General features: G+C 37.0%; 1 protein-coding gene across 4 annotated transcripts in view; it reads right to left on the bottom strand.

The window, feature by feature from the left end:
• The window catches only part of MAP4K3 (mitogen-activated protein kinase kinase kinase kinase 3), a 124,734-nt gene that overhangs the window by 8,350 nt on the left and 99,060 nt on the right, over nucleotides 1-17,324 (bottom strand). For all 4 annotated transcript variants that reach the window (XM_045827407.1, XM_045827408.1, XM_045827409.1 and 1 more), the window contains 7 exons: nucleotides 16,720-16,804; nucleotides 15,179-15,258; nucleotides 11,457-11,517; nucleotides 11,256-11,373; nucleotides 5,260-5,318; nucleotides 4,199-4,302; nucleotides 527-698 (listed from right to left, as the gene is read on the bottom strand). In XM_045827407.1, coding sequence (XP_045683363.1) covers nucleotides 527-698; nucleotides 4,199-4,302; nucleotides 5,260-5,318; nucleotides 11,256-11,373; nucleotides 11,457-11,517; nucleotides 15,179-15,258; nucleotides 16,720-16,804 — 679 coding nt within the window. The remainder of the gene's footprint in view (nucleotides 1-526; nucleotides 699-4,198; nucleotides 4,303-5,259; nucleotides 5,319-11,255; nucleotides 11,374-11,456; nucleotides 11,518-15,178; nucleotides 15,259-16,719; nucleotides 16,805-17,324) is intronic.

Genomic DNA, 17,324 nt, shown 5'->3' with positions numbered 1-17,324 from the left:
GCCCAGCAAGGAGTGTGTTTTTCTAAATCCTCACTGGTAGGTATGTTTACTGATTTTGGAAAGGTGGTGGGGGGAGGGAGAGAGGGAGAGAGAGTGAGAAACATGGATGTGAAAAACAATGATCAGTTGCCTCCCCCATGTGCCCCAACAGGGGATTGAACCTGCAACCTAGTTATGTGCCCTGACCTGGGATCGAACCCATAACCTTTTGGAGTACAGGATAATGCTTCAACCAACTGAGCCACCCCGCCAGGGCTTGGCAATGCATTTCAACAAGCCCCCAGTCTATTCTGATGCACCTTCAAGATTATGAACCACCTAAAAGTGTCAACAAATGACTGTCTTAAAGCAAGTCATTTTCCTTTTTTTAGTTTAATAAGTTATTGAAGGTGGGATTTTTATGCATAATTGAAAAAGATTATATATATAAAATACATTTATTTTTCGTAATGAGAGATAAAATAAATTTATTATTTGTAAGTCCAGTATATGTATTGGCCTTAATAATTCAATAAGAATCACAAACCTGATTCTGTAAACCATGAAGAGGTAGAGTTTGGATTGACTGTTTCAAATCGAACCACCTGGTTGAAGTCTCGGCCCCTGCTGACACCGACACAAACTAACGGGTACTCCTGCTCAGGAACGACCAGCATTTCAAACATTCTAAGTGGACACGGAATGGGAAAATCTATGTGCTAGACAAAGAAACAAAAATATATTAAACAAGGAAAACAAAAGCCAAATAATCTCATGACAACGGTACTAAGAATTTTTAATTTATGAAAGATGTAACATTCTCTACCATAAATATTGCTTCTTGTCACAGAAACTTGGGGTATGCAGAAAAATCCAAATTATAAAAGTCTCTTTATAAAGAGTTTAGTTTTGGCACCGTAAATATTTTAAGTTAAAAATTACTTAATTCTAGAATATTAGGGCTGGAAGGGCTTACAAATCACTCGTCCAACTCCCTTTTCTCAGAGTTAACAACTGAGACCCAGACACAGGGCCACCAGCGCAGGGTCCCCCAGCCCCTTGTGGCAGAGTCTCGTCTCCCGGCCTGGGCTGCTGCAGGAGTGCTCCTCTGCCTGCTCAGCAATGGAGCAACATGGGGCGGAGAACTGAAATGCCACTTAGCAACAGACTCCTCTTACGAGTGTGGACAGAAAGAAAACAGAAATAAGAGAAATTGAGCCTCATATTTCAAGTGATCATATATTTAATAAATTACCTTAGTCATAATGCAGCCAGCCATTCTAATTTTTACACAACTTTGAAATTATTTTCATGTTGCTATAAAGAGACTAAGTAGGTTCATATTTTTCTAAAGTCTGGAAAATAATAAGTCCATTAGCAACCAGGGAATAAAACTATGAGAGACTATACATACCCACCAGAATCACTAAACTTAAATAGAACAACAGTAGCGAGCATTACTCAGAGGCAAATGGTGGGAGTATAAACTGGAATTGACCACCTTGATCCGTTATATTATTTACTAATGTTGTGTATGCATTCAGCCCCTGTAGTAACACCCCTAGTTACATGTTCTAGAGAACACGAGTACACACATGCATAGGAAACATGCAAAAACGCCACAGCAGTACTGCTAAGAATAACGCACAGTGAAAGTAACCCGAATGTCTGTCAGCAGCAGAATGGATAAGACTGTGGTATACTCAGACAATGAAGAATTATAGAAAAATGAAAATGGACAAATTATAGCTATACCCAATAACTATACAAGTATGATGGTGCACAAAAGCCAGACACAAATAAATATGTATTTTATGATTCCACTTATATACTGTTTAAACAATCAGGTAAAATTAATTCTAATATTTAGGGGTACATGCTTATATAGTAAAAATGGAAAATAAGGGACCCAATTCATAGGGGTGCCAGTGGGGAGTTCTAAGGTACTAGCAAAGTTCTTGACAATGAAGTTTTTTGAAAGATACTGGTCTCACACATATTTTATTAAGTCCATACTTAATGTATATTTTATATTTTTGTTGTTCTTAAAAGTGGGCTGTCTTTTCATTATATTTCCAAAAGGGCTATTTACCAAAGCAACTGAATTCAACTTATTTTCTAATCTGGCAACTCATAAATGCTAAAGAATAAATTCTAGAGAAATAAACAGGTGAAAAGGGGCTCCCGCAACCGCCAGCCCTGAATGTTAGAAGACATGATGTGGTCCTCGTGGGGGGATTACAAAGCTCTACACCCCGCCCCCCCACCCCGCCCCCCGGTGTCTCCACGCCCTCCCTGCCCTGTGACTGCAGGAGGGCCTCCACCCACCCCTCCCCGCACAGGGATAGTCACGCCATCCACACTCCCCAGACTCTCTCTAGGAGCTTTCCTGTTACCTGGGGATATGCTTTGGATAAAATCTGTCACATTTTTAATAAGGTGAAATATTTTAAGTAATTTGCTTTGAAATGTGATAAGAGCAGTAAAGCAGAAAGAAAACGTTTCTACTTAATTTTTTTGTCAGTCAATAAGAAAACAACAGATTTTGAATACTTCTACCTTAGCTTCCAGTCATAACTAAGCAGTGTGTATAAGTCATTGACAGAAAAGGGTTCCTGTGTAAATCCTGCTGCTATTGGTGATGGTTCTTGAGGGCAGTGATTATATCTTACCCATCTCTGTCTCTCTAGTTAAATAGCACTGTGCCTTGTTTGTAATAAGTACAAAAATGTATGTTGGGAATGTCTTTAATTTGTAACTTTTATTTATGATGAAAATGTCTAGTGAAGCAAAAACTCTCAGAAATGTTACTAATAGGAAGGAAGAACACAGAAAGCATAAGAATGTTTGAACACATCTGATAAGAGCGGTAGTACAGAAATATCAAAAACACTTATCAAAATAATGTCAAATACAGAAACAAAACAAACAGTCTTAAACCAGAGAGACAGAGAAAGGAGAGTTGGGTAGGTAAGGGCTGATAGCTCAGCGAATTTAAGCCAAGTGCAAAGAGTGAGAAACCTTGAGGGAGACCTGCAAGTAGAATTGTGCTGTAAGTCTAGTATCTTAGGAGAGTAAGGACGGACCTGGATATTATTACGCTGAGTGCAATAAGCCAGTCAGAGAAAGACAAATATCATATGACCTCACTTATGTGTGGAATCTAATGAACAAAACAGAAATAGAGGCATGCATACGTGGAACAGCTGTCAGAGGAGAGGGGAGAGTGGGGTCTGGATGAAAGAAGGGGGAGGGATTAGCCAAAGAACACATACATTTAACCCACAGACACAGACAGCAGTGTGGTGATGGCCAGAGGGAAAGGGAGGGCAGGGGCTGGGAGGAGGTGGGCAAAGGGGGGAAAAAAAGGGGACATTTGAAATAGTGTCAGTAATAAAATCAAAAGAAAAATAAAAGACTTTGAAGACATAGGAAGCTTAAAAACTACCCATCCATGTTTTCTCTGTTTCAGGTGGATGACACCAAGAAACACGGCCCTAACTAGTGAGGTCAAAGTGAAATGCTTAACAATCCTACTTAATCTAGATAAAACAGCAAAGAAAACAGCTTAAAAAATTTCATTTGGAATTTCCTTGGTGTGACTGAGCCTGTACTACATAGTTTTTCCTCAAAATTTAAGTTACAGCTAAGTAATGTTAAATATTTTAAAGAATATTCATTAATGAAAGATTCTAGAGAAGCACAAAGCTCAAGCACACACACAAAAAAACATCCAAGGAAAAGCCCAGGCAAATTAATACGGAGGCATATACCAAAATGAATAATCTCTCTCATTACTGTGATCCCTTCTCCTCGCAGGCCCAACACCAGCCAGCCTGTATGTCGTTTCTCTGCTGTGATGGAGCAGGTCAAGCAGAGACGTACTCAAGCACTTCACTGCTCTTTGAGCACCTATTTCTGACACCAGACTGTGTGTATAAACAGATGCTATTTCTAGCTCCTAATGCCATATCCTTGAACTATTTCTCTAGTCTCTTTCAAAACTTTTCCCAGACCAAGTGAGTTAGTTCCTTACAACTGGGTAGATTTTCACTATCCTGCCACATAAACCAGTCATTAAATAGTTAACTAGAGATTTAACTGAAAAACAAACAAACAAACAAACAAACAAACAAAAAACCTGTTTATGAAAGAACAGAGAAATGGGCTTAATTCAGCTTTTATATTAAGAATGACTTAGGTTGACTTTCATGCTTACCTTAATTAACATGAATTTCTGCATTGGTTCAACCCATTCCAAGAGAACAATGCTAGTCTGAAGTGCCCCACATAGGTATTTATGGCCTGTGTAAGGATTCCTCACTGTCAAAGCAAAAAAGTATAGTAAATTCTCTTATAATACAAAGTCCTTACCATAACAGTGGTATGATCCAAAACAAACAAACAAACAAACAAACAAACAAACGCTGGCTGCTAGTTCAATTTCTTAATTAGACTGCAGGGTACAAAAGAAATACTGTTTCAGGTAACAGCACGAAACCCCCTCATCACTTGCAAGATTTCTGTTTGCCTCCACAAATGAAACTGCTGGTTGTTATGGGGCCTGGGAGCAGCAAGATCTTGAAAGAAGAGTCGAAGTGGATTTGGGGAGAAGTTGCCAAATTGATTGGCCCTAGTGCACTTGATTCGGTGCCTTTTTGGAAGTAAAGTTCAGAGGCAGTAATACTTTGTTGTGACAACATGATGACATAAATCACATATCACAATACAGATTTACAAATAATAATATTAAACTGTCTCCATTTTTTAAGGGAAGAAAACTATTTTTTGTTTTTGCTATATGCAAATAAAACAGCTATTTGTTATGGGGTCAGAGAGGAATTTAGGCTAGAGGTATGTGAGCAGGGAAACTCTAACCTTCACAGCATAAGGCTTCACATATTAAAGACATTAGAATACATGCTGATTGACTATATGCAGTCTCATACGCCATTACTGAGCACAATGGTGAAGAGTTAACAGGTCCCTTGAAAAACAGAGTGTAATAAAGTGCTGTAATAAAAACTCATCCTACTTTCCCCATTTATCCAGTCAATAAATTACTTGCAAAACAACTGTTATGTGAAAGGTACTGTTTTAGGTTTAGTTTACATGGAGACGGAGTGGTCCAGACATGTGTTACTCGGGAGGTGGGGCACTGTTACTGGCAGAATGGCCTGGAGTAGTAGTTTTACACTAGATTTAAAAACAAGCCTCCTAGAGTTTTCTTATCCACTTTGCAAAGCAGGAGAGCCACATGCTGTTGGATGGTTTACTTACCAACACAACACTTTTGACACCACTTGGTTTCAGGGATCTTTGCTGATACAGCAAATTTCCTAAATGTAAATGAAAATAAATATATAATACACATAGATAAAGTGAGTATATAATAATGGAACTGTTATGGATCAGTGGAGAAAGGAGTTGTTAAAAATGGGTGCTAACAGGTCGTTTATTAAAAAGAAGAGTAAACGGGAGTCCTTTCTCAACCCTCCCTTCAATCAATTCCAAATGGATTAAGGATTTAAATATAAAAACAAAACTATCAAATATTTAGATTGTAGACAAAATGACCTTGGGGTCTTTAGAAAATGCAAAAGGGACAAATCATACAGGAAAATACTGATAAACTTTAATTGGTATTTTTGCCACAGCTGTACCTCAAGCTATAGGTGGCATTCAACTTGGTGAATGAATCTGTTGAATATATTAATAACTTCATTTTACAAAAAAAAGGTCATTGAAAAAGTGAAAAGATAAGCCACCAACTAGGAAAAGATATTTTCAGCACACACAATAAGTTTTAAGCTATGTAAAAACTTGTCTTACCACTAAAGCGATTTATGAGAACTTCTGTTTATTTTTATTTCTCAGAAAAAGTGGGATGTAGATTTTCTGCAAAGGTGTTTTAGATTTGCAGACAGACATTCACATTTAGTATGTAAAATCCATTTAAAATTATATTTTTAAACTACAATTTTAAAAAATCACATAGTCAAACGTATAACAAGACTGCTAGTGTACCAAGCTGTGCAATCCTCAAATTATACTCCTTCATGTCTGTCCACATATTTAAATGTCTTTTGAACGTATTAATGTGTCACAGATTAGATGCCATGGCTCTGCGTTACTTTTTAAATTAGAGCTGTGCTTTGCTGGTAACAAAGATGTAGAACATGCATTTGATACTCAATACCATTCCATACAAGCTCAGAACAATCTTTTTGGTGGATGTTCTTGTCTCTGTACTGGTGGCACCTGAATGATAACCATGCATATAACACTGAGGTACTGTAATTTTAATACTGGCATGTTTTACATGCTGATGTCTATAAAACCTCTAATTATTGCTGACATTAACCAAGTCCTTGCAATAGGCCCTGGCTCTCACATGATCTATATTGTTAGTCTCTGCAATAATGCCCTGAGGTATGTCATAGCATGGAAATCTGAGGCTGGCTCAGATTTAGACTCCTCTTCAAGGTTATAAAGTTAGCAGTTTAGGGAAAAAACCCTCTAATCTAGTATTGTCTGTCTGCAGTCTTTACAGGGATTCAGCTCTAAAAAAAAATCTACTTCTCTTTATGATTCTTGATCAGTCTAACTGAAAGGTATTCTGAGTTTACAAGGCAAGCTGGTAAAAACTGTTACAACTGCTAAGTACTTCTCTGTAGAATTTTTTTAATGCTATGGTGCCTACACAATGATACAGAAATTAGTCAGATACTGAGGCACCGAATTACTATTATGGCAATCTAAAATATCCAGATTTAAAATTTCTAGTTAAAGTACTGACTGTTCCTCTTGAGTGACTTTATGTTGGAAAGATACATTTACCAATTAATCTAATTTAGGACTGATAAATTATAAACATGCCCCTTTCATGTATGTTAGAGTTTCATACAGCTTAGAGCAAAAACAAAAATTCCCCCACACCCTTAAGCAAACTGCTTGAACCAAAGTCCTTTGTAGGGTTTAAAAATCTGAACCAAGCTCCTGACAGACCTCCACTGGCAACAACTTTAGTGTTTCTGGTCCACACTTGTGAACTCGTTCCCTGGCGCCCAAGGCTAACTAAGGGGTTAACTTACTGAATCAGTCAAAATCCAGAAGGAGTAAATAAGTGACACGGACAAGGAAAACACACCAACCATTAAGTATAGTTTCCAATTAACAATAATAAAAACATTCAAAATTGAGATGTGGTCAGCCTATTGAAGTGTTATAAAAATTTATCATTTTCTATAGAGACCTATAAAATCTAATTTTAGTCATAATTTTACAAAAAGACAATAAAAATTTACTTTACCAGCACCCAACTGACCAGAATCCTAAGTTAACTAACATTCTTAACGTATTTAATATAGGATATTTTAGACACAGTTCAATTTACCATGCTTAATAATGATGACTATTGGTCTATTTATTAAGAGCCTACTAGGCGCCAGAAACCATGGTAAGTACTTCACATACAAAATTTATCATTTTCAAAAGAACTCTGCAAGATGGGTATACTGGTTCCATTTTACAAATGACTATATTGGAGAGGTTGTATAATTTTTCCGAGGCCCAAGACATAGTAAGTATATGATGCAGGATTTAAATTCAAGTCTAACGGGACTCCAAGGCCTTTGCTTTAATACAGCACAATAAGCACCTATATTTATAATGGGAACCACGTGGCATTACAAGATGCACACTCAAAAGCAGTTTAATTTGTGTTCACTATATGGCAGAAAAAATGGTATTAACACATATATGAAATATCATGCAAAAAAGGTTTTCAGCCCTGGATGGTGTAGCTCAGTGGACTAAGTGCTAGCCTGTGAACCAAAGGGTTGCCATTTCAATTCCCAGTCTGGGCACATGCCTGGGTTACAGGCCAGGTTCCCAGTGCGGGGCACTAGAGAGGCCCCCCGGCAACCGCACATTGATGTTTCTCTCCCTCTCTCCCTCCCTTACCCTCTCTCTAAAAAGAATTAAGAGTAAATTTTACAGTGATTGATTTCTACATAATGAAACTGAAGAAAGTGAGAACATCTTGGTGGGTGCTGCGAACACTAGAAACTGGCTATAACAAAATAACCTGAAATAATAGCTTAGAGGTAAAATACTCTTTAGGTAAAATCTTACCGTACAGAAATTCCCTAAAGGAAAAGCTAATATCTTATTCAATTTTGTCTCAGCTATATACCAGAACACTCTGAAGAACTGAACACAAGGTCTCTAGTCTAACAAAACGGTACCAAAATGTGAATGTATTGAAATTTAGGTGCTTTACATTCCTTGTGGGCTCTTAACTTGTACCTTATGTATATACTTTTAAAGCTTGGTGGTCCACGCCCACAGGAATTTAGGATTATTAACTTAGAAAGTTGGATGGAGATGTGGTATAAGTAGGCAAAAAATAACAGCATGAAAGTTGTAGCTGGGAGAAAAAGTGGGACAGAAAAACTATGTAAGAAGAAACTCCCTGACCCGGTTCTTGGAGCTTGCTTTGAGGCTTAATACCCCTAACTCCAGCTACAGGTTATAGTACAAGTACACTAAGCTCATAACCGCCAACTCTCAGTCCTTATAAAAAGATCCAATTAAACTAAATGTAATACACTTTAAAACATAAAAGCATGCAGTATTTTAAAAATATTTTTCACCCTACATGTTAATATTTAAAAGTTTTTGTGTACAAAAAGGAAAATCTTAGTTATCCTATAAACTCAGCAATTGAGAACAATAGCTTTTCATGAAACTTAAAAGCTCAAGTCCTATATTAGTGGCTTTACAACTAATATTTAAATGAAAGAATAACTATATTATAAAGCTTTTGTAAAATACATTTTATACCAGACTCTTAGAACTTTTAATCAATAAATGAGGTCCAATATAATAACTAGAAGAGAGTATAATTAAAAATTCTTCAAAGTAGGAAAGTAAAACCCTCAATTTCTAAGTAATTATCTAATGTAAAAACCTTTATTTAATAAATCATTTTGACTTCTAAGTTTAGAAACTCTACCTTCAGAAAAATTCATTTTTAAAAAAGATTTTATTTATTTATTTTTAGAGAGGGAAAGGGAGAGGAAGAGAAACATCACTGTGTGGTTGCACTCACGAGCCCCCCTACTGGGAACCTGGCCTGCGACCCAGGCATGTGCCCTGAGGGAACTGAACCGGCAACCCTTTGGTTTTGCAAGCTGGCACTCAATCCACTGAGCCACACCAGCCTGGGCAGAAAAATTCATTTTATTTAGATATGTAACATAAAATTATCGGCAAATTACAGAAAAAAACTTAGCTTTAACCTTATAGAAAAATAATGAAAAATTCAAAAAGAAAACATCTGCTGCAATTTGATAATGGAAACAAGTTTTAGAAGACTGTGATAAACACATGTGAAAATATATTTTTCTTAAAAAAAAAAAACTATTTATTTATTTTTAGAGAGAGAGGAAGGAAGGGAGAAAGAGAGGGAGAGAAACATCAGTGTGTGGTTGCCTCTCATGTGGTTTCCACTGGGGACCTGGCCTGCAACCCTGATGTGTACCCTGACTGGGAATTGAGCTGGTGACCCTTTGGTTCGCAGTCTGTACTCAATCCACTGAGCTATACCAGCCAGGGCATGCTTCTTTTTTAAAAAGTATTATTTTATCAACTATGCTGTTACAGTTGTCCCATTTTTTCTCCCCTTTAGTCACCTCCTCTTTGTATGCCCTCTCACCCCAGTTCAAGTCCATGGGTCATACATATAAGTTCTTTGGCTTCTCCATTTCTCATACTATTTTTAATCTGCTCTTTACCTGCCCTTCCATTCTAAATGATAGCTTTGCTGGATAGAGTAATCTAGGTTGTAGGTCCTTGCCTTTTTTGACTTTGAATACTTCTTTCCATCCCCTTCTTGTCTGCAAGATTCCTTTTGAGAAATCAGCTGAGAGTTGTATGGGAACTCCTTTGCAGCTGTCTCCTTTTCTCTTCCTGCTTTGAAGATTCTCTCCGTATCTTTAATCTTGGGTGATGTAATTATGATGTGCCTTGGTGTGTGCTTCCTTGGGTCCAACTTCGTTGAGACTCCCTGAGCCTCCTGGAAGTCTATTTCCTTTGCCAGATTGGGGAAGTTCTCCATTATTTTTTCAAATAAATTTTCAATTTCTTGCTCTTCCTCTTCTCCTTCTGGCACCCCTACAATTTGGATGTTGGAACATTTAAAGTTGCCCCGGAGGTTCCTAATCTTCTTCTTGTTTTTCTGAATTCTTGTTTCTTTGTTCTGTTCAGGTTGAATGTTATATCTTCCTTCTGGTCCAAACTGTTGATTTGAGTCCCAGTTTCTTCCTTTCATTGTTGGTTCCCTGTATATTTTTCTTTATTTCACTTTGCATAGCCTTCATTCTTCCTCTGTTTTGCAACCAGACTCAACCATTTCTGTGAGCATCCTGATTACCAGTGTTTTGAACTCTGCATCTGATAGGTTGGCTATCTCTTTATCACTTAGTTCTATTTTTGGAGTTTTGATCTGTTCTTTCATTTGGGCCATATTTCTTGTCTCAGTGTACCTGTTACATAGCAAGGGGCAGAGCCTTAGGTATTCACCAGCGTGAGGCAACTGGAGTCACTGTGCTGTGATGCTGTATATGGGGAGGGGTCCAAGAGGGAACAATGTCCCTTACCCCGCCACCCACAATCAATTGGGCCCTTCTGGTGCTGATTCCTGGGTATGTGGTTTTGTGTGTGTTCTACGACCCTGTGGGTCTCTCCAATGAACTCTTCTGTGGGTTTCTCCCACCACTGCAACCTCCACAGGTTTTTAGTCAGAGGTTCTGAGGTTTTCTTTTCTGATGTTGGAACCCTAGGTTGCACAGTCTGTCTCGCTCTCCAGTTGTTCCTTCTGGTTTATTCTCATGCACATGTGGGACTGCCTGGTCCTCCAGCCGCCACCTTGCCAGGCATCCTTTCTGCCCCAGCTATCCATCTCGGCCCCTCCTACCAGTCTACATGAATATCTGTTCTTTAAGTCTTTGGTTGTTGGATTTCCATACAGTTTGATTTTCTGGCAGTTCTGGTTATTTTTTGTTTTCAAATTTGTTGTTGTCCTTTCTTTTGGTTGTGCAAGGACACAAAATGTATTTACTTACACTTCTATCTTGGCCAGAAGTTCCCATATTTACTTCTTATAATCTTTTCATTACACATAATTTCTACTGATGCAAACTGAGTGCTTTTTCAAATTCTGCAATATAACTGTTAGAATGACTTAACATACTATGTAAATGTACAGTTACCTTGGCAGTATTTTGTCAGGGAGTTTGTGTGCTGGAATAGCAACAGGTAACTTCTGCATTTGTCTTGCATAATCAAAAAGCCCTGGTAAATTATGGGAATAAAGCTGAGAAGCTTTACCTGTAGAGAAAAATAAATATAACATAAAAGCTAACCATACAAATAGGAAAAACTATAAGGTATGTAAGTACTAAAAGACTTACCAGATATTGAAAGCAAGCAATTGTTCATTACATACAACCATGTACACCTTCTGGGGAATAGCTGATAAAAAAAAAAAAGAACAACGTTTACAAAGGATAATAGGTAACAATGTAATTAATATGTACACATTAACCAAAGCTGTCATATCAATAGGTCAGTTTTTTTAAACCAAACTTATTTTGAATAAAAATTCATTTTATAAGGCATTTAAAACAAGATGAGATACACATATACACATGTACATGGGAGGGAAAAAGCAAATTAGCAATGCAAATCTTAACAAGATATGATTAGCTGGAGTCTCGTTTATGATCAGGACTATGTAATCCCAAACTACATAGGAAAGGGACATTTTCAAACAGTGTCTATTCCTTTATTCTAGTTCTGGGGTTAGACAGTTGAGACTCTCTTGTGTACTTCTCCCCAAAAGGTTCTTATCTATGCATATGAACACATGTGGCTTCTGGAGCGGAAGAAATAAACAAAAGGATCATGGTGTACTGGAACATAGGATATGAAAACACCAGGTGTAGAGAAAAAATGGCTGAGAGAGGATATGATGACAACTTATAAATCATAAAGGATATATACATACATATATATATATATATGTGGAATTCATTACTGAAATCTAGTACATAAAAACTAAGAGACATCTCTGGAAGCCTGAAAGTGATTAGTATTTAGGGCCAAAAAAACCACAACCCCATAGTTCATGTACTTTGAAGAAAAAAACCCTACTCTTCCCAGATATTTTATCAGGAATATCAGTGGGTCTCAAAGTGGTCCTTGCACCAGCACCATAAACATCGCCTGTGCATATGTAGAAACGGAAATTCTTGGACCTCACTCCAGACTTACTGAATAGCAGTTCTGAAGGTGAGCCCAACAATCCCTTTTAATCAGCCCTTCAGGTCATTCTGACGCGCCGTGCGGTTTGAAAATCAGTGATGAATATCATTAAAGCATTTTGATTTAACAAGCTTGGCTGCTGGGTTTGCTCTAGCATTTCCCATTAGGTTACTCCAAAATAGATTGGGATGAGGGTGGGGAATGGAGAGAATTAAGAAATAAATGATGAAACATTTCAAGGCCTCTAAGGACATCACTACATTAAAGCACAAGATGATAGCCTCAAAAAATTAAAAGAGAAAAGGCAATAATAAAAGGGGAGAAACAAATTAAAAACATTTTCTAGTACCAAATCTATGGTTTACTATGGGATTATATATTGTAGTATAAGTGATTTAGTTTATTTAGACAAGATCAGGTGCATTCAGGGTGGTATGGCTGTAGATTGTTAGTTTATTTAATGCAGCTACCAGGAAAAGATACAAATTCCTTCCATATTATCAACATGGGGACAATGAAAAATATTTATGCAAAGTTTTACTAAGTGTTGGATTTCACTTTGAATTCTCATTTTTAGTCACGATTAATACAGCTCTGAAGTTTTTCTAGCTTTGTAATGTCCACTTCCTTTAGCAAATTAGGTTGTGCGTGAAATAATCAGTTTAATAAAAGTATATAATAGATAAGAAGAATAGGTTCTACAGTTTGCCCAGATTCAGAGGTTCGCTTTCTTAACAACTCTGTGACCTCGGGTAATTTACTTAATCTGTGTGTCAGTGTTCTTGTTTGTAAAACAAGATACTCCTCGTTAGTGGCTCAACAAGAGTCACTGTGCTTAGAATACTGTCTGTGTACGGTGAGCACACAATAAACGTCAGCTGTTACAGCACATAAAAAATGTATAACGAAGACCCTGTTTTGTTTCAGTTTCTCACCTTTCAGCATCTTTGCCTATCTAGCAGACTCATGCCACCCAGTTTCCTTCCCCTGAAGTGCAGAGAAAACCAACCTAATAATCAGTTTCACAGTAAGATGAAAAAATTCAGGGCTCATATACACTCATTCTCTAGAGGCTTCCTCTGGGAAGAAAAGTGGTTCATTTTGAAGGGAATGTTTGGCTAAAAAAAAATCACTCTAATAATGTAATTTCAAATGCTGAAGCACCTAAGAAGGAGACTTGTTGCAGACTGGGGCTCACTGGAGTTGAAGACTACCTCATGTAAGTCCCTTAAATTAGGTTAATTAATGCTTATCAACCCATGCATGAAGCTGATCTTGTTCTTTATAATTAATATTATTATTAAGTAATATGGTTTTTAGATATATTTCTTATATCCAAGAAAATTATTGCCACCTTTGCATTAGTTATTTACTAATTATTATAAATAACAAGATGCTTTTCTTTTCCCCTAGTTCGTAAGTATTTTTCAGCCACTTCACTGTATACCTGTCCAATGAAGAGATTTAGGGTATATTATACAGCTTAGGATCTTGTTAGAAAATCTTATTTAAAAAAATGTTGTGATGGGAGAAGATGGAACTGTTTGGTTATAAAGAAATTATCATTACTTATGGATTATCCTCTTCATTTTATTTGTAATCAATTTCTATTGATAATGGAGAATTACTTGAACACCCCACAGGCACTCAAAACTCAATGTGACCAAAATGAATGCATCATTAATCTCTTCAAACCATCTTCTCCTTCGTGTACTACAGCCAGCCCAAAGTACTGTCATTCACCCAGTCACTCAGGTTGGAAATGTGCAGTTTCCAACTCCTTGAAGCTCCCTGTTGAACTGGACATTCAATTTGGCCACTCTAGCTCTCATCTTTCTCTAGACTGAGTGTTTCTCTACAGGAGCAACACAAGTGGGAGGAGGGTCAGTGTGGTCAAACAGCTGGGGGCATGGACTCCGGAGCCAGCTTGCTCAGGTTCATATTCCAGGTCAGCCACTTAATGGCTGTGGGATCTTTGAAAAGCTACTAGTCCTTTCTGTGCCTCAGACTGCTCATTTGAAATGGGAATAATACTGCTATCTATCCCCGAGAGTTGTTGTGAAGATTAAATAATATACGTAAAGCATTTAAAACTGTGCCTGGCACATGTAAATTTTATATAGGTATTAACTATTAATATCATCATCATCATTAGCATTTATGCAGCTTGTTTAGTATTCCTGACCTCTGGGTACCAAATGCCAACAGCTTCAGTCAATCATTGTAACAATTAAAAATGTCCCCGTACAGTCCCATGCCCCATTTTCCCTTTCTGTCCTTTCCACTTCTGACAACACTTCTTCACCCTTTAACCATAAGCTCTAGTCTCATGTCTCACGAAACTGGAAACAGATATTTCTACAACACAGATATAATCATTAGCATGATACAGAAAGCTTTGGGATTTGGCACCTGCCTACCCACCAGTTCCATTTATTGATACTATTCTACACTCACTCTACACTCTAGACAAATCATCCATTCACACATGCCTTCTTATTTACCCCCCTTCTGTCTCTCTTATAACCTACTCACAGTCATTTATGGCCCATTTCAAATGTCTCTCCTTCCCATCTCCGCCCAGGAGGTGCTAGTGACTTCTGCCTCTGTGGCCTATACCCTGTACTACATCTAACTCTGAGTGGTGAAGTTATTGGTTTATGTCTCTTTACTAGATCATGAGCTCCTTAAGGGTAAGGGCTAGTGCTGTGAATGTGTCTTCAGTATCTGGCAAATAGAACATGCTCTATGAAGGTTTTATTAATAAAATAGGCAAGATATCATAAAATTAAAATTATTTCTTGTCTAGTGTCTATATATTGTATAATAACTTAAAAATTAAAAACAAGAAAAATGCAAAATAGCACACCTGTTCCATTGATGTTTCATGAAGTTCATTAAGATTCAAGGTGTAAATTCCTTCTTCGGCACCAAATATCAAGTATTGATCTGAAATGAAAAAAAAAATAATTCAATGATTTTGATGTATATAAAACTTTTAAAAAGAATTTATATAATCTAAAATTAAGTAAATATGTATTAACATAAAATTACTATGATTTATAAGCACTACATACTTTTTATTTTAATGCAAGTAAGTGTTTAAACACTCTAACTTAATGAATGGAGTTATATGCAAATATTACCCTCAAAATAGTGAAGAAAACTTTTATGTAAAAATGTTTTTGGAGAGTGGTATGCTAAGATTTTCCTTTTCTCACTTGTCAGAGGGTGCTGAGGACTGGCAGAGAATCTCAGAACCTTTTATAAAATTCCTTTAATAGATGATCATGTGCAACTGACATACAGAATGTAAATCAAGAACAGCTGACACAGACTCAAAAATTCTGCATGTGGTCTATTATTATAAGCACTAAAGTCAAACCCCCCCCCCCCAAAAAAAAACTCCCGAAGAAATAAGGAAAACCTAACTAGTACCTATTAAAAAGGTTAACTAAAACTTGGATCCCTACTACAGTACTTGGTATCTTCTAGAACAGGGGTCCCTGGCCCCCAGCCTGTGGACTGGTAGTGGTCCATGGCCTGTCAGGAACGGGGTGGCACAGCAGGAGGTGAGCAGCAGGCCAGCGAGCAAAGATTTCCCTTGTATTATTACACATCACTGCCTGAGCTCTGCCTCTGGTGCCAAAGAGGTTGGGGACCGCTGTTCTGAAAGATACTAGAAGTTTGGTCATGGTCCTGTTTGATCTGTTTTTACAATATGAAACAACAGGTCAAGAACTCCAGACTAAACTGAAGTATGCTGAGAACTTAGAATGCCACAAGCATCCTGCACTGCCCAGCAGATTACAGACACAGGCTTGTGGTCAGACAACTGAACCGGCTTCACACCGCACGGCTGTGACCCTACCTGAGTGTCATTCTCCCTACCTATGAAATGAAAGTACCTGTACTTGGATTTTTTAAAGTTTAGAAAGATTAAGTATGTGTTTTTCTATGTTTGGTCAGATATATAGTTGTTAGTGCCTAATTACAACTATTCTTTAACGACCACTTCTAAGGTGAGAGATCCTCTAAAGTGGTCACCAGATCCTAAATTCTTAATAGTTAAAGCAATAGTTCAGCAGTGGCTGTGTCAATATCCGTGTGAAACATGGATTTTGAATGATTGTGCTGCATGCAGAAAAGCAAAAACTTTTCTGGTGGAAATTAGGGTGGCAGAGGGCATATGGTTTCACTATACTAATATGGTAACTACATGGTGAAATTTTAATGTCATGTGCCACCTCAAACATTGTTATTAACAGAGAAACATTTACTTAAGAAATTTTTTAAAATTATAACAAAAACTTTTTCAGGAAGATTCAGAATATGAATAAAATCAAATCCTTCATGGTCTCAGTTTTAAAAACAACTAGAAAGATAACAGATAAAAACATACAATACTACCTCTGGTATCTGGGTTTATCCATGATGTTGCACAGTGAATTTTCAAGGGACACCCATTAAAAACCTTGGAAAAACATGCCCCCATCTGGAAAAATGAAAAATAACCAAATTAATACACTGAGTCAGAGTCATATGCCTAAAGATTCCAGGAACAACAGGACTGTCAACTGATAAGAGATTTCACTTAAGAGTTCTTTTATTTTTCCTATCTTCTCAAATAAACAAGGCAGTAATAGCAACAACCAATTCTGCACAATAATTATTTTTTTAATAAAAGTATTATTTACATGTCCCACATCAAGAGCAATATAATATTCCCGGGTAAGAAGGAAATCATAATAATATCTACAAAGATGAAAAAGCTCCTTATTTGGTTTTGTGAGCCTAAAACCATTGAATTTAACATTAGATGATAAAAGAGGTATGATTGATTTAAAATTCATATACGTACTTTAATCTCACAACATAAAAACCCACTTTAAGAAAAAATGAGCAATCTGATTACTTTCCTTGGAAGGATTCAATAAAAAAGCCCATGTACAAATCTTTCAGATAATACCTTATAATAAACTACAGTATCACTCATTTGAACTTTTCTGATCTTC

Source organism: Phyllostomus hastatus, unplaced genomic scaffold (genome assembly GCF_019186645.2).
Source record: "Phyllostomus hastatus isolate PE091 unplaced genomic scaffold, TTU_PhHast_1.1 phas_scaffold_78, whole genome shotgun sequence".
Taxonomy (NCBI): Eukaryota; Metazoa; Chordata; class Mammalia; order Chiroptera; family Phyllostomidae; genus Phyllostomus; species Phyllostomus hastatus.
The sequence above is the reverse complement of the archived record's forward strand: the minus strand, read 5'-3'. Positions and strand labels throughout refer to the sequence as shown.